At 52.1% G+C, this 19,904-nt stretch overlaps 4 protein-coding genes across 4 annotated transcripts; 3 read left to right on the top strand and 1 right to left on the bottom strand.

Annotated features, from left to right (window-relative positions):
* Positions 1 to 175: 175 nt before the first annotated feature.
* PC9H_000361 (uncharacterized protein) lies at positions 176 to 9,256 on the top strand (the record flags this gene model as incomplete). The annotated part of the gene is made up of 13 exons (XM_036770019.1): positions 176 to 304; positions 360 to 507; positions 568 to 837; positions 887 to 2,035; positions 2,086 to 2,145; positions 2,194 to 4,212; positions 4,262 to 4,531; positions 4,581 to 5,012; positions 5,068 to 5,346; positions 5,397 to 5,702; positions 5,753 to 6,085; positions 6,139 to 6,450; positions 6,507 to 9,256. The coding sequence occupies 13 exons, from the start codon at positions 176 to 178 to the stop codon at positions 9,254 to 9,256; spliced, it is 8,457 nt and encodes a 2,818-aa protein (XP_036635864.1).
* Positions 9,257 to 9,708: 452 nt separating this feature from the next.
* PC9H_000360 (uncharacterized protein) lies at positions 9,709 to 12,509 on the top strand (the record flags this gene model as incomplete). The annotated part of the gene is made up of 9 exons (XM_036770018.1): positions 9,709 to 9,963; positions 10,020 to 10,241; positions 10,304 to 10,495; positions 10,557 to 10,664; positions 10,723 to 11,054; positions 11,129 to 11,285; positions 11,337 to 11,502; positions 11,553 to 11,576; positions 11,629 to 12,509. The coding sequence occupies 9 exons, from the start codon at positions 9,709 to 9,711 to the stop codon at positions 12,507 to 12,509; spliced, it is 2,337 nt and encodes a 778-aa protein (XP_036635863.1).
* Positions 12,510 to 12,659: 150 nt separating this feature from the next.
* Positions 12,660 to 15,802, bottom strand: PC9H_000359 (uncharacterized protein; the record flags this gene model as incomplete). Its single annotated transcript, XM_036770017.1, has 16 exons — positions 12,660 to 12,767; positions 12,820 to 12,848; positions 12,903 to 12,942; positions 13,002 to 13,140; positions 13,200 to 13,243; positions 13,299 to 13,569; positions 13,636 to 14,021; positions 14,085 to 14,183; positions 14,249 to 14,300; positions 14,362 to 14,504; positions 14,564 to 15,013; positions 15,065 to 15,101; positions 15,152 to 15,264; positions 15,321 to 15,435; positions 15,489 to 15,554; positions 15,612 to 15,802. The coding sequence occupies 16 exons, from the start codon at positions 15,800 to 15,802 to the stop codon at positions 12,660 to 12,662; spliced, it is 2,283 nt and encodes a 760-aa protein (XP_036635862.1).
* Positions 15,803 to 16,661: 859 nt separating this feature from the next.
* On the top strand, positions 16,662 to 19,588 carry PC9H_000358 (uncharacterized protein; the record flags this gene model as incomplete). The annotated part of the gene is made up of 20 exons (XM_036770016.1): positions 16,662 to 16,725; positions 16,786 to 16,842; positions 16,899 to 16,932; positions 16,980 to 17,062; positions 17,120 to 17,216; positions 17,272 to 17,605; positions 17,664 to 17,798; positions 17,854 to 17,971; positions 18,026 to 18,141; positions 18,191 to 18,248; positions 18,304 to 18,352; positions 18,411 to 18,634; positions 18,689 to 18,753; positions 18,813 to 18,836; positions 18,885 to 18,951; positions 19,009 to 19,132; positions 19,186 to 19,207; positions 19,259 to 19,310; positions 19,367 to 19,427; positions 19,492 to 19,588. The coding sequence occupies 20 exons, from the start codon at positions 16,662 to 16,664 to the stop codon at positions 19,586 to 19,588; spliced, it is 1,881 nt and encodes a 626-aa protein (XP_036635861.1).
* Positions 19,589 to 19,904: the final 316 nt, after the last annotated feature.

Here is a 19,904-nt window from a genome sequence, read left to right as displayed (position 1 = left end):
ACTAAACCGCTAACATCTTCTACGGCCGGATAATCAGCGCGTCCTTGCTCCAACGCTAAGGTACACTAACATAGCCTCTTAAATAGCCGTCGACGCCAAGAATGCGCTCTTCGCTTTTCTCCCGTTACTGGAGACGGCATCCTGGGGGCGATCACTAGGAACGTTGGCTGCGCCAATGCTCAAGTTTGTTTTGGTCGCCGGTCTCGTTGGCACCTGGGCCGCCCCAGTGAAGGATGGTCTGGTCCCGAGGCAAGACGGCTCCTCCCTTGAAGACGATATTTTGGGACTTTCGAATCTTGATGAAGTAAGTCATCAATATCGCTGAATCTTCCTTCGCGACACTGAGAGCATGGCTTAAGGACCCGAACCTCTGGTCTGCGTTTTATTGCGAGGGTGCCAACTATGTGGGACAATGCATAACTCAGCAATATTCCAGTGGGGAGTGCACGCCCATTGAACCTCCGCTTTGCGAGAACGTTCTGAGCTTCTTAGCAACGTCAAGCAATTGTGTGCTATACGAGTAAAGACCACAAACTATGTGCATTGCATTTCGTCTCTGACATTTAGATAGGGGTGATGATTGCACGGGGTCTGCTATTCCAATCTACTCGTCTGCGCAGGATCTCCACGCATTTAGGAAGACGAACAGCTACAGGTGCGGGTTGTCGAATGCTCAAGTTGCTGCTCAACTCGCCACGACTCCAACCACGCCTGCTGCTCACTCCCGTGCTTCGGCTCCTCGGCTCTCTCTCACCTCGACGGAGACTGCAACGGTCGCTTCTGCACAGTCCTTCAAGGAGACTAGTATCGTCGATGCCCACGAGTCCCTTCATGCGGGTAGGTTTATATTTCTACATCAGCCTGTTGAGTATCTAAGTATGACCAGCCGCTGTTACATCTACTGTAGAAGTTGTCCCTCCTCCTAGTGAATCCTCGAGTTCACGTATGGATGGCACACCTTCTACTGCAACTGCAAGGACTGTGACGAGCTCTGTGTCAATCCCATCCATCTCTTCTACTGATCGGCATCGTCACCATCGGCATCCCAAGTATGTCACAGTAACTGAGACAGCCACTCGTGTAGTTGACGCATACATTGCTCCTACGGAAACTGCGGCTCCCTCATCGGTCACTAATAATCCAAGTTACGCAGAAACGAGGGAAGCCGCCCCTTCGCCGACCAGGGCTACGAATACGGAAATTGCAGCCACGTTTACACCGTCTCATCGTCATCACCACCGTCTCCCTAAGCATGTAACAGTGACGGAAACAGCTACTCGCACCCTTGATGCATACATCATGCCCTCAGCGACACTCTCCGAGCAAACACTTGACAAAGTATCGGTAGCTCCAGGAGTACCGGCGACGTCGACTTTGGCGGATGCCCAGCCCCTCCCACTTGTGAGTTCGAGCGTTGGACCCCCAGCCTTGGAGGCTTCGGAGACGAGCCACGCCCCCACCGCACCTAGTTCCACATCCTTGATTCCAAGCGTGCACCATGTAGCGGACGCTGCCGTACCAACGGTATCATTGCCCAATACTCCGCCTTCTTCACCTTCCGCTTCTGTAATCTCTCACACAGAATCCATCAGCCACCCGACTGTCGGTTCGGAAAACACATCTGAAACCCCATCTTCAACGAGCGACTCTGTCACACACACCTCGACGGGTTTATCCTCTCCGCCTGAAGGGACAGGAGTGGTTAGCGGTCATCAGACCAAGCCGCTAGTCGGCCAACCCAAGGGAGGATCAGGCATCGCAGGGGCTCCAGAACCAACGCAGTTACACGATATTGTACCCTCTCAAGCTTCTCCAGCGATCCCGTTGCCCATTCCATCAGCCTTGACGACTCCCATCGCTGACAAGCAAAGCGCCGCACTCCCTTCAGTAGAGCATACTTTCACAGGAGTAGTATCACTGGATGGTACTCCCACAGCTTCGGTTTCGGCAAAGCCAGTAGGGCACGGCGAAACTGTGAACAACGTAACGCCTGTGCAAACCACTTCCCTCCCAACCCCTACACCGGAAACTACTGGTGAGATTTTACCCAATATCTCCTCTTTGCTGAAACTAACGCGTATGTAGAACGTCCACCGTCTTCGGGCACGCCAAATAATCATGCCGACGATCTGCCACGCAGCTACGGTAAAGACCTCTCCTATTTAGAGAAACACCTCCCCTGATATCCCCTAGTGACCGCCCATGAAACGCCGCTTACCAGCGCAGCGTTCTCACCAACGAGTGCATTTGTTGATGATCATACGTCTCCTACTGTCACCGCCCATGCTACTGCTTCAGTCGAAGCGCTTGTATCTGCCCCCTCGTCTAGTGATAATGTTGCACCTCCCACTCCCGCCTCTACCTCTACCACTCCTGCGTCCACTGAGGCACCTATAATACCCCCGGCGTTGAATAAAGGGGGCTCCACTCTCCACGCTGTTCTCACAACTGACCAAGTCACCGAGGATGTGAAGACGACGGACGCTCACCGGATCGCAACTCCGACCATAACTTCGATCTTAACTGCTTCCACTCGCAACAATGAAGGTCTTAGAGGATCTCACGAGGACGGCCATAGCCATTTACCAGTAGACAGCAGCGCTACGATCGCGGAAGTCCCCCCCACCGCATCTTCCGATATCCTCCTCAAAGAATCCGTTACTACCAGCGTCCATCCAGCGCTGACGACCGCGTTCTCTTCCTCCTTGAAATTGCCGGTAGACAGCAGCACCACAATCGAGAACCTTCCTCCGGTCTCCTCTTCTGGTGTAATACTTAAGGGACCCGCCTCTGTCATCGATAGCGTCTATGCTGCGTCGACAACCCCATTTTCTTCGTCCTTGCAGGCGCCGTTGCCTATCTCATCCCCAACCCAATTCTCTCATGTGGCGGCAGATGCTAGTACCTATCATGATACCGTATCAAGCGCTCTTGCAACCCCTAGCTCCTCGTCAATACAGGCTCCAGAAAGAGAAGGCCCTGCAACGGTAACGACTCACGAGGTTACGGTCCCAGATGCCCCGTCTTTAACATCATCGGACCTGCCGTCGACCTCAACGGTATCTCACGCCTCCTCTCCAGCCACGGGTGCTAGTGCTGTTGCAGCCCAAATACCCTCTCCCCATACCTCCTCCACACATCTTTCTGTTCCAGCAGCAGCAACGCCACCACCTCGTTCCTCCGAAGATGAATTACTCGCGACGGTGACAATACACCGGGTTACATCGCTTGGAGCCGCCTCAACTCACGTTCCTACGTCCGTTTCTGCAGGCTCAACGCCAAACACATCTCTTTTAGTCAAGGAGGTGGGTGCCACAAGTGTGACTGTAGGCGCTTCAAGCACACTGAGTGCCCCATCGTCGATTGGGCCACCTGCAGTCATTGAGGCAACTCATGTTACCTACGATGCGCCTTCGGCAGCCTCCTCTCTTTCGGCGACTCCTTCCGTCGCAAGCCACACGGATTACGATGGAGTTGCCTCTGCCACCATCGACCAAAATATCGGCGGAGACCCTACCCCAGCGGCCCAACGGGCGTCAGTAGTGTCTCCTTTCACCTCGGCAGCAAGTGATACTCGCGTCCCAAATGCACCTTCACCTACCGAAGAGCCTGCTTCGTCACCTGCAACCACCAGAACGACCCAGCCAGAGGGCGAGACAGTTAATATTACTGTCGGCCGTACCACACTTCTGGGACCCATCGCTACATCTACAACGGCAAGCCAAGTTATTAGCACCGCTAAGGTATTACCAATAGTAAATCCATCTAAGTCGCGCTCGACATTAGCAAATGATGGTGGAGGGTTTACATCGACATTACCTTCAGACAAGGGATCTATAGCTACCGCCCCTCCGACCCCTACTAGTACCGACCGCGTCGCCTCTCGCCCGTCTTCTCTAATCAGTCCTATCCCTGAAGTGCACGCCAGCGACAAGGGACCTAGCTATGCAACAATACACGAACATACTTCTTTTGGATCCGCAGAGACTTCGCCGGGTTCCATTCAGGCCACGCCTGCACCCGTATTGCACCTCGCAAGTCATAAAGGTCATGCCATAGACAATGAAGCAACTGTGTATGCGACTGTTACTTCGTCCACTCTGATCGCATCCAACTCGGCTGCGCCAACAACGATCCCCGAGTTGTCTCCGGAAGCCCTTGCAACAGGGAAGTTGCGCCATGTCAGCAACGGCGGTGCGGACGTGACCTCAGGTATTGGTTCTCCACTTGTACCATCGTAGCCCCCTAATCCACATGACAGCTCCTATGGCCCCTGAAGAGACTACAGTTCATCAGCCGACCTCGATCACAGCGTCTTCTACTCTTTCAGCTCCCAAAGTTTTGGGCGCGCCATCTTCTGGAGTACTTGATGGATCGATACAACTTAACTCAGGCACCGGCGCCGCTCACTCTACAACACTACTGTCACCCGTTACCACCCCAATATCTTCGTCTGTTTCTACTAGTACCCCAACTGCGGGTTCTGCCAGCAGCGAAATAATTCGGACCTCTCACCCGACGAGCTCTCAAGGTATTAATCCCTCGCCCTTTGCTTCACCTTTTTAACCATCCGGCTACAGTGCTTTCCGAAGGTGATCACGAGAGTTCCAAGGTATATGGGGGAACATCGGGCTTGCCTACATCAGTTTATGAGCCCGCACTCACGACGACTAGCCTTACTGAGGCAGACCTACCACCAGTAAACCCAGCTATTCCGACTGGCTTGCCTCGATCCCATGCTGTAGATAACGGTAGTGGCCTCGGTCATGTCACTGTTCATCCCACAACAGGCTCAGTACCCACTACCGCAGTCAGTATCGTTTCGCCAAAAGTCGAGGAGTCTGAGAAGGCTGTCGTTACCTCCGTGTCTTCAAGGGTCGCGTCTTCAACCGCTAGCGGCTCGCCAGGTGAGGGCCCTGCGTACTTCACTTCTCGAACGACAGATAGTGCGAGCGCTACGCCAACGGGTGTCATCCCTGAGGTGTCGACCGTTTCTCTACCTCCAACCACAGGTAATGCATGCGTACATGTTGTAAGGGTTCCTCCAATATTCACCTTACTTTGTAGCAGTTTTGGCGATCTCTACGCAATCGATTCATCAGGATGGAACTGCATATGCGACAATTCAACAGAGTGTAACAGTTGGGGCCACATCTACAACTACATCTGGAACCCTCGCTTCTGTTTCCTCCCCTTCCCATGTCGTAGACGACGAAAGTCTCGTCTATGTCACCATCCATTCGACCAGAACGCTAGGTGCTCCTCTTGCCCCTCTATCCACACCAGTGGCTTCCGTTTCATCTGGCGTTGAACTACCCACAATTACTCCTCCTCTAGCTTCAAGTTGTACGTCTTCGAATTATTAGTAAAAGCGACTAATTTAGGTATTCTCTTAGCTGTGTCTCCAACGCCTAATCCAGAGAAGGAAAGTGTATACGCCACTGCCGAAGCACCTACGACTACGGGTTCATCTTTTACGGCGTCTGTCACCGTCACCCCCTCTACTGGCACTACCACTGCGGGAGAAGCAGAGGGTCCTGCGTACGTTACTGTCCAACAACCATCTACAGCAAGCAAGACGATCGTAGCCGAAAACACTGGTGATGCAAATGACATTCCTGTGTTTCCACCAACGTCGACGCCCAGGACTTCAGCACTTCCGTACGTCTCGGCCGGAACTGCAAGCGGGTCTTCCGTGACTGGTATTATCTTACATTGCCTGCTTAGACATACTTAGCTTACATCGCGATAGTCACAGAGCACATCGAATCTGCCAAACTTGCCATGACATCGGTTGGAACGACACCCATTGCAAGTGCAACTTCCGCTAGTCACATTCTCTCTACCAAGAAAGAGAGGTTCACTACCATCCGATACGCAGGGATCCGGACGTCTACTCCCACCGCCTCCGCGCCGTATGGGAGTACCTCCATTGCTATCACGGCTGCGCCTGCGGAATCGACGGGTACGAAGACGACGGTAAACACCGGCGATCCAGACGATATTCCAGTCTTGCGGACGTTTGCATCCACTATTCCGACACCTCCGTATGCATTAGCAAGTGCCACGGGAACTGGTACAATAGGTACTAGTTCAGTCAGTCTTGTCAGAGATATTTGGTTCACCCTTTGTTTCTAGCGCAAGTTGAATCTGCCGCTGTGAACCCAGCAGCGTCATTTGAAACAACAGCTACTGAAAACGTCACTTCGTCCATGAAGCCTGCCACCGGTGATCGTACCATCGCGTCATCAGAGCTACTTGGGGGCGCATCGACATTTACAAGTACTATTATAGTCATCCCCCCATCCAGATCCACAGGAACCAAGACGATCGTGACTGACACCACAGACGATTCAGACGATATTCCCGTCCTACCTGCAGCGTCGACGCCCTCTATCTCAACTACATCTGCTTCATTCCCTGAGTTGGGAACCGGGCTTTCTACGACGGGTACTGTTTCATACGCCGATCTTAGACATGCATGACTTACATCTCCCAATTTCCAGGGCGAGTAGAAACGATAGGATCTGTCGCGTTGAAGACGACGACGTCAGCTGGATCGACGCCTACTCAAAAATCGCCTGGGATAGTAGGGCCCACCTACGTGTATCATGCTATTACGACCACTCCCGCTACTTCTTTCTTGTCGTCAGGGCTCCCAGCAAGCCCATCAGCATATACGAGTACCTACGCCACCGCTCCAACAACGCAGCCTACGGGAAACAAGACGATTGCAGCAGAAGGTGCCGGAGACTCGGATGATATTCCAGTCCTACCACATCTGACAACTCCCACTGCGTCTCCCACTGCTTCACTAGCAGAACCCGCAACAACAACGACCCCCATAGCTCAAAATGTGGATGATTCGAATGATGTTCCGGTCTTACCACACACATCAAGTCCTACCGTGTCACCTCTCAGCCATCCAGTACGCGTCGTCCCGGTCTCCTATACCTCCCCTGTAGAGACTGCGTCCCCCTATGCTTCAGCGCCTACTATCAGTGTGACACATGCTTCCCTCATCACAGAGACCGTGTCTTTGGCTGCCCACCCCGCATCTTCTGCTGCCTCATCGCCTGAGGTAATCTCTGTCACGGCTACCACTTCATTAGCTGCAGTTGCGGTTGAAAGCGAGTCTTCGGCCGTCTCTTCCGTCTCGGAGATTACGTCGAAAGTCAATTCCTCTCCAGTTGCCACCAGTACGAAGGAGAATCAAAACACTCCTGTAGTCACCACTCCTACGTACAGCTCACCGGTCTCCGCCAGTGTAGAGGGTATTCATCCCATCTCTTCCACGTCAGAGAGTGCGCCCGCCACTAGCTCATCTCCGGTTGCTGCTGGCACTATCAATACTCAAGTTCAGCCCATAGTAAAAGCCTCTTCCAGCAGCCTCCAGGTGACGTACACACCAACCTTATCGCCCATCGCTACTGCTGAGGAGTCCCAGAGCACTTCCTCCCTTTGGGAAACAACATCTATCCTCAGTCCGTCTCCAACCCCTGCCACCGTAGAGCAGTTGAGTCTTCCGCCCTCCGCAGAGACGGCGTCTATCCAGTCGAAATTCTCCGTATTGTTTACAGCGACGCATGCTTCATCGCCGCGCGCTGCCGCTATTACCACGTCATCGCTTCTGGAGGCTGCCTCTACTCCCGTCTCCTCTTCAACTGCCCCCACCACGAGGAGTAGCACGGCGGCTGTCCCTTATTACACCCAAAGCACACCAGAGAGTGCGCCCGTCTCTGCTTCGTCCCCTACCCCCAGCATAACTGACACTCGAGTTCTGACCACTGTAGAGGCCGCCCCCAGCACTCCGGTGGCATCCACATCGGGATCTACCTTAATACCTATCAATACTACTAAGGTGTCCCAGAGCACGTCCTCCCCCATACAGACGGCGTCTACTCCTAGCTCATCGTCAGCTCTTGCCGCTACAGAGCATTCGGATCCCGTAGAGACTGTGTCTACTCCGTCAGTATCGGCATCTTCGGTACTGACTTCCGCGACGCCTATTCCACCGCCCGATGCTGCTTCTGTGGCCGTGCCATCACTTCTAGAAACTGGATCTATTCCCGTCTCTTCTCCAGCTTCCGCCACCACGGAGAGTAGTCTTCACGCATCTTCTGCTGTGGCCACCCCTTTGTATAGCCGACCGCTCGCCTCAAGCGCAAGCTCGGGAGCCATCAGCCCTACACCGTCTACGTCCGAGGTTGTGTCTACCCCCAGTTCGTCCCACATCCCCGCGGCCATCAAGGACACTCAATTGCCACCCGTTACAGAGACCGCCACCCTAAGCGTGCAGTCTACACCCCTTGTAGCAGGGTCGACAGAACCCGCTTCTTCGCCTGCTACTGCTACCCGAAAGGAGTCCCAGACCACACCCTCCGTCCTAGAGACGGCGTCTCTCTCCACTTCATCTGTGGTGCCTACCGCTACCGCCGTCGAGGGTAAACAGAGCGCGCCTTTCGGAAGTGCCTCTCCCGCTCCTAGTGCACCGTTCACCTACAGCGCGGAAGGGATACGTCTGACATCCTCCGTTCCAGAAGCTGCGGCTGCCCCTTGTTCATCCCATAGCGTTGTTACCAAGGACTCTCAATCGCCGCCCCCCGTAGAGGTCACCAGCTACGTGACACATACCCCAACACCTACCTCATCGCTTGTTGATGCTACCAAGGATCATCAGACTGGCTCGTCCTTCCCAGAGACCGCGTCTACTCCTACTTCTTCATCAATCATTACCAACGTGAGCCTTAGTTCAGTGCATCTGGCCTCCGTGCAGACTACGCCCATCCAGTCAACATCCTCCGGGTTAGTCACCGCAATACCTGTGGCTGCTACTCCAATCTCGACATCCCCCGAGGCCATCTCTTCTCCCGCCCCCGCCCCAGCGGCTGCAAGCTTCAAGGACCGTCTTGCATCTCCCGTATCTACCCATGCTTCGGTTCCTACTGAAGCGACCGTGAAGGATACAAGCAGCCCTATTGCGACGGACGCACAACCGACCCTCGCAGTGCTCACCACGCCCACACCCTCCGTCACGACGCGCTCAGACGCGACCCCTGCCCCTACACATACCCACCACCATAATCATCACGACGATGAGGAAGAGGAAATAGTCTACGTCACGATTGTTACGACGACCACAGTAACCGAACCAGTCTGCACAACGACAACTTACCCGACGGCGACTGTGACGCAGACGGTAGTGACCCGCCCCGGACTTGAAGTTGTTCAGCCCACAGGGCTTCCATTAGCCTAATGGCCAGTAGAGTTAGTTTTAGTGACTTGTATTTATACCACAATGTACCAATAGTGACCGTGGGAATACAATACCGGTTCCTTCTCATCTTTGACTCTCCGCGACGCTTGGAGCACCACCATCACCACTCCCCCTCGTCCTCGACACCAGATGCGACATTGCGACTCGAAAATGCCAATTATGTACGTAGACCAACAGGGATATGTTCATTCACTCCAGGCCACGAGCCTGCAAGGCTGTTTCATGCAAGCGATACACCGCCATCCTGATTCCTCGAGGCTTCATGCAGCGTGTATGGAGCCATGTCACAGACGCACATTTCATACCCGGGCACATGCGAAGGCATGCATATGAGGCCCTTGCTCATATGTCTCATACGATACCACTCTTTTCTGCTACCCCCTCAGTTATAGTTCATCGTGGAACTGATATTTCGCTTGTGATCCAACTTCATGCCGCTATCACCCACATCGCACGGAAACACCAATAGCAGAGCGTTAAGAAACCAGCCAGCGCAGTATACTACGGCCAGGCGGCCAACCTCCAGGCATTCGTCTGCTTCGGCTCCCAAGAATATCCTGCCATCTCTGCATTGGCTTTTTCGCAGCAACATCCCTCGCCATCGCAACTCTTATATACCCGCTGGTGTAGACATCCACAAACGCAACTTCTTCGGAATGGGAGAAATACTCAGTGTCATAACCAACGTAAGTGCGGAGTTGCTCTATTGATTTCATGTTGTTAAGTCATCATGACGTTCCAGCCTGCCGAAACCGTACGCTCATTAACTGAGTCGAAGAGACTGTTGGAGGAGGCGCGACGGGAGATAGAGGAGAACAGAGAACGTGCACAGATTCGGCCCAAGCATACATTCTCTCGCCTTCCAGGATTCTTTCCTCGCAAGGCCGAGATGACCGCGATTGAGAGGGCTTTGGCCGGAGAACCGTCGTTTACCGTCGTCTTTGGTGCTAGCTCGGTCGGAAAGGTGAGCTTGCCAAAATCAATGTACATGCTTCGGGTTGACTAAACCAACGCTCTGACTTGAAGACCACTCTTCTTCGAGAAGTTCTCTCCAACCCTAAGTACCATGTGTTGCATTTCGACCTCCGTATAGCCGGCTTCGCCGATCTTGGTAGTCTCTACCAGAGCCTGAGCCAGCAAATGGAACAATACTTCGAGGAGATCGCCAAGCAAATGGAGGGGTATGAGGACTTCGAAAAAGAAGCATGGAGCTTCAAAGTGGGTGTTCTCTCCGGGCACGCTCTATCCTAGTACTAATTCCGCTTGTATCTTCCTCAAGCATGATCGTCTGAATGTCGAAAAACGCACGATGGATTTGCAGAATGGAAATGGCTCCAATGGAAAGGTGAAGACAAGCGACATCGCGAGGCTCATGGAACTCTTTCAGGTATTTCCTTCTCCCTTTTCTCTGCTTCGCTTTCCGGCTTAGCCGGTTCGCTCTATAGAGCTCTCTATTGAAATATTGGGAATTCAAACCTGAAACGTCGCAAGACGATCACTCCAAGAGCCGCCATGGCGCCAACACCCGTAGGAAGAACTCTCAGGAAACTACGTCATCCCAAACCCGAGTGGGGACTCCCAACGATGCCTCTAGGAACAATGTGGGGAAAAAGTCGAGGTGGAATTTCTTTCGTAGTGGTCGGTTCAAACGCTGTTCTTCGCACAAGACCAAATCGGCCGCAACGGAAAATACGAGGGAGGTCCCCGAGAAAGAAGAAGAACGCACGATCCCAGACAAGAAAATACCAGTGATCTTTTTCGACGAAGCCCACAAACTGTGAGTTATTTAGTTATTTAGGGGATTTCTATAAATGGTAATAATTCTACTCTTTTCGTATTACCACCCTCCAGGCCAGCGTTGATTCAATCCTCTGATACAATGAAATGCCTCTTGGATTCGATGCTGGTGTTAACGAAGCAGGATAGGTTGTGTCATGTCATACATGCCACGAGCGATCCTTTCTACCAGACGTGGCTGAGGCAGCTCAATGTCATGCAACATTGCAAGGTTGGTTCTTCAGAGTTGGTCGAAGCTTCCAAGCCGCTAATGGAACTGTAGATTGTTACAATTGGCGACTGTTCGAAGAGCGAAACTCGCACATACTACCGTGATCACATATTACCCAACGTTCCTGGACACCTGCGACAAAGTCTTGTCTTCGAACGATTGTACGAAGCCTTTGGAGGAAAGCTTGCGCATTGGCATGACTACATCAACGATTACAGTGCGTCCGAAGTAATCCTCACCTGAACGTCTGCTGATCGAGATACGCAGTCAACTCCAACGGGACATTGGACAGTGAGTATTCGTTCAAGAGTGCCAAGGGTCCGGACGCTAACGCCCCGTTCAGTCAAACAGAGTTCCCATTTTCTTCAAGCTCACGCGCTCCTGAATCTCCATATCATTCACTCCTCCCAGTCAGACAATGGTTCTCAAGACTCAAAAGACAAAGCGCGTCAAGCTGCAGGAAGTCCGACATCGCGGCATACCAATGCAGAGTCGTTGCATCCGGCGTTGGGTCCGGCTGGTTTCAAGATATATTCTCCATTGAATCGGCCGCCATCTTCACTTGCTGTCTTGAATGACGGGTTCGCAGGTCTAGGAAGTGAGCTATCTCGATATCTTAAGACGCATTATTCTGACTCCAGCCGCGCAGTGTTTCCAACGTCAGCGCCGTCAAACTCCGCCGAATTTACCGCCATGCACCTTCTAAAGGTCATGAGCCGGATCACTCAACCCGGCAACATATCTCTGCCCTACTTCTTGCTCTGCAGGGAGATCGGCGTCCGCGAGGTTGACGGCATGGTAAAGGGCAAGGTGCTGGATTTACGTTGGACCGATTGCGTGTCGAGAGAAGACAGGGATGACCGCAGGAGCAGGGCTATGGGATCCGCAAGCGGAATCGCAGCTCTTGGGACTCACGCGGGTGCGGAAAGTAGCGGAACCGCCGTCGAGCTTCTTCCACCACCGCCACCCATCATTATGGAGGATAGCGACGGGCTAGTCGACATTTCGGAACGTGAGATGCCAGAGCCAAGATACACTGCTGAGCCCTACGCGGAGGAAGCGTACGGAGTCGATGGGGAGGAGGAAGAAGACTTTATCGTCGGGCCAAGGCTGGTTCCCATTACCCCGATCATGCGATTTGCAATGCGAGAGGTGGTAGCCGAGTACGAAGATACCCAGTCGGTCTCAGAGTATGCATCACTATCCGATGTTGACGAGTATTAGTATTGTCCATTGTGTTCTAAGTTATTTGTTAGTCCGTGACCACATACTCCGTCATTATCTGGGGTGTAATTTTAGTATTGTCCGCCAGTTTCGGATTCGTTAGCATAGCGTAAATCTTAGCATATGCCAGTGACAGAGCCTTTCGATTGATTAGTCCAGACCACCGTATCGTACGTCAGCATTAGCTTCTAACCACGTGAGCCATTTCTTCAGAAAAGCACCGCCGTGGCAAATAGTTGACGAATCACCCACGACGCACTAAGTCTCGAATGTCAGGAAAGAATAGATCAAGCAACATGAGGGCACTCACTAAACTTCGCTTCGCTCGAGTCATCGCAACTAATCAAACATTTCAGTGGTATGCGGGGGGTATATATAGGAAGTGGCGCTCACCGTTTAGCCTGCGTTTCTCTTTCAGAAACCCGACTTCTCTCTGGAAAAAGGAGTTGAGGCATTGATGCGTTGTGACTTTGGCTCAATGGGTAAACTTACCTTGTCATTGCTTCTGACCAGACTGATGACCACAGCCTCTTTCTCTCGGCCCTGCATGCCATCCACTGTCCCGATCTCGAGCGACTGCCCGTGGACAGGTCGAAGTAGCGTGGAGAGAAGAGTGACTTGAGCTTGATATCTAAATACGAGGGACAAGATGGGTCCGTTGTTTATATGCTTCATTAAAAAGAGACGCACGGTGTAATGACGGCTATCTGCTCTGGGAGTACGCCGGCCGAAACCTGTGAATTACGCGGGCTCAGAAAGTTTCGATCGTTTAGTTAGCTAGCGTCTCACCAGCTTGTCCACCCACTGTTTGACGACCATTGCTTCATTTTCGTTCGATCGGCTGCCTTCATCACCCTCTCCATCGACACGTTCGTAATACTCGCAACCGGAGGTGTCGAAGAAGATCACGGGCGTGGCGAGAACATCCTTTTCATCTTCCTCTGAATCCGCGTGTGTATTCGGAAGGTCGAGCAATAGATGGCCTGCCACCGAGGAGTGCGACTTCAATTTGGAATGGTAGAGCATCTTGGATGGGAAAGTACACATTTGTTCGTGCATTCTGGGTAAAAGGTCAGCCACAGGGTCGGTTTGTGTAGAGTGGGATACACGCTGGATCCATGCTCACCGGTACTGAATAGTCAACATGCGCTTGATCTTCGAGCCGTACATCTTTTCCAACCGATCGAATAGTGTAGTCTCAAGTGTCCGAGGTGGACGAATCACGGGTGAGGCCTTTCGACCTTTGGCCGCAGCGGTGCTGGAGGCGACTTGCGTGGTACGACTTGATTCCGCGTCATCTGAAAGTTCAGAGTCATCGCTTATGTCTGAATTGTCGTTCTCAGGCTTAGGAGATGCCTTAGATACGGTCTTTGAGGCGGTCGAGCCGCTGCTCTTAGCAGCCTGAGTCTTCGATTTTTCATGTGCGTTGATCGAGAGGATGGTGGGTGGCAATTGCATCGGGTCACCCGCAAGGATCAATTTCTTGGCTTTGAAAATCGGGATCCAGCACACCTTCATACGCATACGCACGCCAAGCTCAGACAAGGTTACTAGAAGACCAGAGGCCGAACCTACCGCTTCCAAAGCCTGGGTGGCCTCATCGATCAGAACGACGTCAAATTGCTGGTTGTTCAGCTGTCTTCCGCCCGAGGAATGGCAAGTGGCGAGCACAACCTACACCGCGCACGTCAGTCTGTGTTAACTGATTGCGTACAACCACCGGGCGAGAAGCTCCCTACCTGCGATTCCCCGAGAACAGACTTCACAACGCCCCCTTCGCGCTGGCGATACCTGGAGGCCGTGGAGGCTATCTGAGCGGGAGCAACGGCATGAGTCATGAGTGGAGTCTCACTCTTTCCGCAACGCCTTGACTTCTTCCCAGAGCTTCTTTCGTTCAGCGCCGCGGGGGCCTTTGCCTTTCACGCCCTTGCCCTTGCCTGTGAGGACCCCCATGGCCGCGTCAATTTCGTTCTTGATGTCCTTAGCGAGCGCGGCCTGCGTGATCGGGCAGAATAAGCGTCCGAATGGAAAGTGGTACGGTTGAGATGAAGTACCTGCTCCGACCGTCCTGCCTTGGCGTCCAACGTGGTTTCTAGGACACCCTGGTGTGCCATCACCCGCGCCGGATGGCCAACTCTCGTCACCTTCAACTTCTCGCCTTTATCCACCGCAGGCAGCGCAAGCAGCCGTTCCAGTATATTATCGACCGACAGGTTTGACGCACCACAGACCAGCAGCCGTTGCGGCTTGGGATTCGCAGGTGAGACCGAAGTCAATTGGCGGATGATTTCGATCAGAGTGTGCGTTTTGCCAGTGCCCGGTGGCCCGTGTATGCACGCCACCTCCGGGGCTTCCAAGGTGAATCTCACCGCTGTCTTTTGGCTTTCATTAAGCGACTCGTCGAAAAACGTGATGCCAGGGAGAGGAAGAGGCTTCGAGGGCTGCGTGATGCCCAGAAGTACTTCCGTCAACCGAGTTCTATTGGCGCTGTATTTCGGGTCAGTCTGCTCACAGTATTGTTAACCACAACTCAGCCTCCCATGAGAAGTACGCACGGCAGTCTTTTCTAATGTTTCGAGTGCTTTGCTCATCCTGCCTCCACCGTTAGCTCTGACAGAATTCAAGCAAGTGGACGCGTATACCGATCATATGTCACGCTGTTTGCTAATTTCAGGACACGGCAGACTTGAGGCAAGTCGATGTCGTCTGATGCATCCGACTGATCAACTGCTATCACGATCCGGGTGTCTGAGACCTGGGAGATCCGTTGATTTCTCCGATCTGAAGATATTGGGTGCATATACTATGCACCTTGTATACGACACCTTCGACTGCTTTCGCATCACTTGGTGCAGTGGCTTTCTTCGGTTTCTTCGTGGAGGCATTAGATGAAGCATTTGCCTCTATCCTGGCCAAGTCTCCTGGCCTTGTTTGTGTCAAACTTTGTCGCAAACCTTGCCCAATATATGCGTGGCATACCTGAAGGTATGAGGAGGAAAGCTCGGCGTCGTATGATGGGCTAGGGGGCGCTCCAATTCCACAAGACTGGACTTGAAACGACATCAATTCATGCAGATGATCTGAAGATTAATGCGACCGTACGTTTTACCACCGAGTCCGATATTCATCTCTACAACGCCCAAACCGCCCAAGGCCAGTCCTTTGAGTTCCAGCAATTTGGGGCCACAATTTGAGAGTGAGAGCGAGCTTCGCTCAATCTCTTCATTGCGTTCTTCAAGTAGCAGAGTTTTGTATTTGTCGACAAAGGCATGAATATCAGATTCTGAGGACATTGGATTTGTGGTGAGACGGCACCTCGTCGCGCGGGCGTCGTCTGGGGTCGTCGAGGTCACGTGTCAAGACATATGGGATCCTGAACCACTCACTTCTAAGAGGATCGACTGTCATACTCTCGAAGGGAGGCTGGTTTCTATCAGCCTATCGCCGCCCGCGTTAGGTACTGTGAAAACTACGGTAACCGCTCAGACTTTTTTCGTTCTCGGATCCATAGTAGCGGCAGAAAGGCGCATCAGGAAGATCAAATCTTGCTACCGCTGATGGCGGACGGCTATCAACCAACTATCAAGCACATATCAAGCACGCAGCAGCAGATCCTGATCCTTTCGGTTCTCCATCTTTTCGAAGGCGCTGCCTTTTCCGGGGACCACATGTAGACTCTGAACCAACTCGGGCTCGGTCCAGTCGGCAAGACAGCGACGCGACACCCCGCATCAATATTCTATTCTCACTGTCTCTGATCTATGGATCTATGGACCTATCGTGCTGGGTTGCATGTGGTACACGAGCATTTATTCGCCGCTAAAATCCAGGAGGTCGCTTGACAATCATCGCAGCGGCTCGAGCTCTACCCGTACAAGCATGAAACATTACACCGACTATTGAAGCGTACACCAAGCCAGTGGAACCGTTGATGTGTGCACAATGACGTGCCTTTTGGCAATCTTGTCTGCTGCTTCTGACGCTGAAGATCTTCCTGTTAACTGGAGAAGCTGCTTAGGAACCATCCGGCAGCTTGGAAACAAACAGAAGAAGTCTCCAAGGGGTTCGAGGTGGAATCTCACATTCCTGACTACTCAAAAGGACCTTGTTGGAGCTTCCTCGATATAATCTCCCTTCTCTTTCCTATACAAAATGATGTGGGGGAAGTTGATCTTTTTCACCACTTTTGCGATCGTACAAGCCGCGCGCCCGCATGGTGATTATATATAACTTCCAGTCGTATGCGTACATCAGCTCACTCAATCCATTCCCTGAGGTTTAACCAACGATGCTGCTGCCTTCGCATCACAATCATTTGACTTCCTTATTGTTGGTAGGTTCTATTTTCACCTCATCTTTGTTTGGCACAGTTTCTTACTCCACCTTCAGGTGGTGGGACGGCGGGTTTGACTATAGCGACAAGGTAAGGCTTTCATGTCGCAGAGAGCCGCTGAATTTACACCATGGCAGACTTTCTGAAGTTTCCTCCGTTACCGTGGGGGTCATCGAAGCTGGTCAATCCTTCCCTGATGAGCCGCTGGTGAACACACCATGTATGTTAATATTTAAACTTTACTGCCCCGATGCTAGTCGTCTAACGTCCCTCTTAGTCTTATTTGGTAGGGTTCTTGGTAATTCCAGCTTCGATTGGAACTTTGCCAGTGTTCCCCAAACCCGTCTTGGCAATCGAGTCGTTGGTTTCCCCAGGTTCGTTCAAGACGTTCAGTTAGAAGTTACAGCTCAATCAACCATACTCCTCCAGAGGCAAGATGCTAGGCGGCTCGAGTGGCGTGAATTTCATGGTCTTCGGCCGTGGGTCGAGCGACGAATACAACGCTTGGGCTAGCTTAGGCAACCCCGGCTGGGACTGGAACGGTCTGATGTCCTATTTCAAGAAATCCGAAACAGTTTCACCAGGAGATGCGAACGTATTGCCGGGCGCATCTACTGCCCCGGGCTTGAATACGAACTTCGCGGGTAACAATGGGCCCCTCAAGATTGGATTTAACACCAAGGAGACGCTTCTGTTACCTGATCTCGCAGCGAAATTTGCCACCAGCTTCACGAGCGTTGGTGCATTTGTAAATCCGGACCCGGTACGCAATGGTTTGTCTTGCGTATGGATACACTCTGATTATGTACTATTGCGCCTAGGACTCGGGCAACGCAACAGGCATCTTCCAGTCACCCCGCTCGGTCGATCCTAAGGGCGTCAGGTCGTACTCCGCCTCTGCTTACTTTTCGCAGGCGCAGTCGCGGTCGAATCTTTTGGTTCTCACTGGTGCAGAGGTACGTGAATCAATAATCAGTGCTCAAATAGTAGAAGTGCTCAAGTCAGTCGTAGGCTACAAAGATTCTGCTTACCAAGTATGGGAACAATCTCGTCGCTACAGGGGTCACTTTCACCTCCGGCGGGAAGTCGTTGACGGCGAAGGCCAACAAAGAGGTGATCCTGTCGACCGGTGAGAGTAGTGTTGAACCATAGGAGGCCTCCCTGACCCCTAGGCCATCCTTAGGTTCCATCAAGACCCCACAGCTGCTGGAACTCTCTGGCATCGGCCAAAAGGCGTTGCTTACGAAACTGAAAATCCCCGTCTTACAGGACTTGCCGGGGGTTGGCGAGAACTTCCAGGTAGCGTTTGACCTGCTTTCGTTGCACATCGAGGTCTAACGGAGAATAGGATCACATGTTGATTTCGCAAGACTTTCTTTTGAAAGAGCCCGCCCCATTCACTTGGGGTATGTATCAAATATCTATTTCATTCGGACCCGTCACTTACTTGGAACTTTGCAGACCAAGTCGTTAACAACGCAACGTTCAATGATGAACAGCTTGCTCTATAGTGAGCTTCCACCGTCTAGCGCCTTCTGGGTGATGTATAACTTATATTTTTATGACAGTGCTAAGACAGGCTCTGGGATATACGCTGCATCGGGCGGAATATTCTCATTCGAGCCCCTCCAGGCTGTTCTTCCCAAAAGCCAAGTGACGACAATTCTTGCTCAACTCGACAAGGAGATAAAGTCGACCAAAGTAACTGCTCTGCAGGCGGCGCAATACCCGATTCAGCGGAAGTTGATTGCAGATGGACGTGTTGGCCAGATCGAGTTTTCTTTCCTTCCAGGTATTGCTTTCATTAACGTCGCATAGCTGTTTTATTGAATGGTTTATTTAACAGGCGGCCCCACTATTGCGAACAGATTGCCGAGCAGGAGCTACGTCAGTATGACTGCTCTATCATCCGTAAGGCCTTCTTCCTTTCCGCCAAGTTACGTCTGGCTAAGGTTCTGACATGCTTCAAGCGCCCATTCAGCCGTGGCTCAGTGGTGAGCACAGCCCTTACTACACAATATGCCCCCCTGACATCTGTCTAGCACATCAACTCTACCACCCCAACAGCGCCCCCAATCATCGATCCCAACTATTTCGCTTTCACGTTCGGTGAGTGAAGGCTCATTAGCCTTCCATCGTGTAGATTGTAAACGTCTTCCATCATAGATTCACAACTCTTGACTTCCGGGTTGCAAATCATTCGCAGGATCGCAGCGGCTGAGCCTCTGGCTTCACTAATCGAGGCCCCTTCAACTCCTCCGGAGAACGCGGCTGACGATGGGTTCGCGAGGTAAGGCAACACTAATCTGCTACAAGTTCCCCGCTGACTATATGTCTATTTAGCTTCGCTAAACAGGCTTCTGGGGTATGTAAAGAGACTTCCTCCTCATGTTCTTTGCCCTGATCTTGAGTTTAGTCCGTTTTCCATCCTTGCGGTACCGCGGCCCTAGCCCCCAAGTCCTCAGGAGGTCAGTATCCCTGATTCATTTCTCGCGATCGAAGTACCTAACGATCTATATCTTAGGTGTCGTCGATACTAACCTCAAGGTCTATGGCACCAACAATCTAAGGATTGTAGATGCAAGGTAAGGAGACTTTTACTTATCCGGTCAAGCAAGCAGCTAAATATGCACCCACTGCGGTTGTTAGCGTCATCCCGCTAGTCTTCGCAGCGCACATGCAGGCCACGGTCTATGCCATTGCAGAGAAGGCCGCCGATATCGTCAAGAAAGCCAACAACCTTTAAATGTTCCCTCCTGTTTTGGAATATGTCAGAACTTTCATGATATAACGTGGTGCTGTAATATACATATACGAACACGTTCAGTAATTACTGTCTTTCATTTGGACGAACCTTCCTTGGGTGTATATACATAGCTGTTTAATCCGTTCAACCTTGTTCTTCCCCAGTGACAAATATCGATTTGCTTTGTTGTATGAGTGTTGGCTCCCAAGTGTTACTTCCGCATCAGATTGTAGACCGCTCGGCTCTCAGACGAACTTCTGGGAGACAATAACAGGTCCACTATATGTTGTACATTTTGCTATAACTGCCATACTTG

This window comes from Pleurotus ostreatus, assembly GCF_014466165.1.
Source record: "Pleurotus ostreatus strain PC9 chromosome Unknown scaffold_1, whole genome shotgun sequence".
NCBI classification, from domain to species: domain Eukaryota; kingdom Fungi; phylum Basidiomycota; class Agaricomycetes; order Agaricales; family Pleurotaceae; genus Pleurotus; species Pleurotus ostreatus.
The sequence above is the reverse complement of the archived record's forward strand: the minus strand, read 5'-3'. Positions and strand labels throughout refer to the sequence as shown.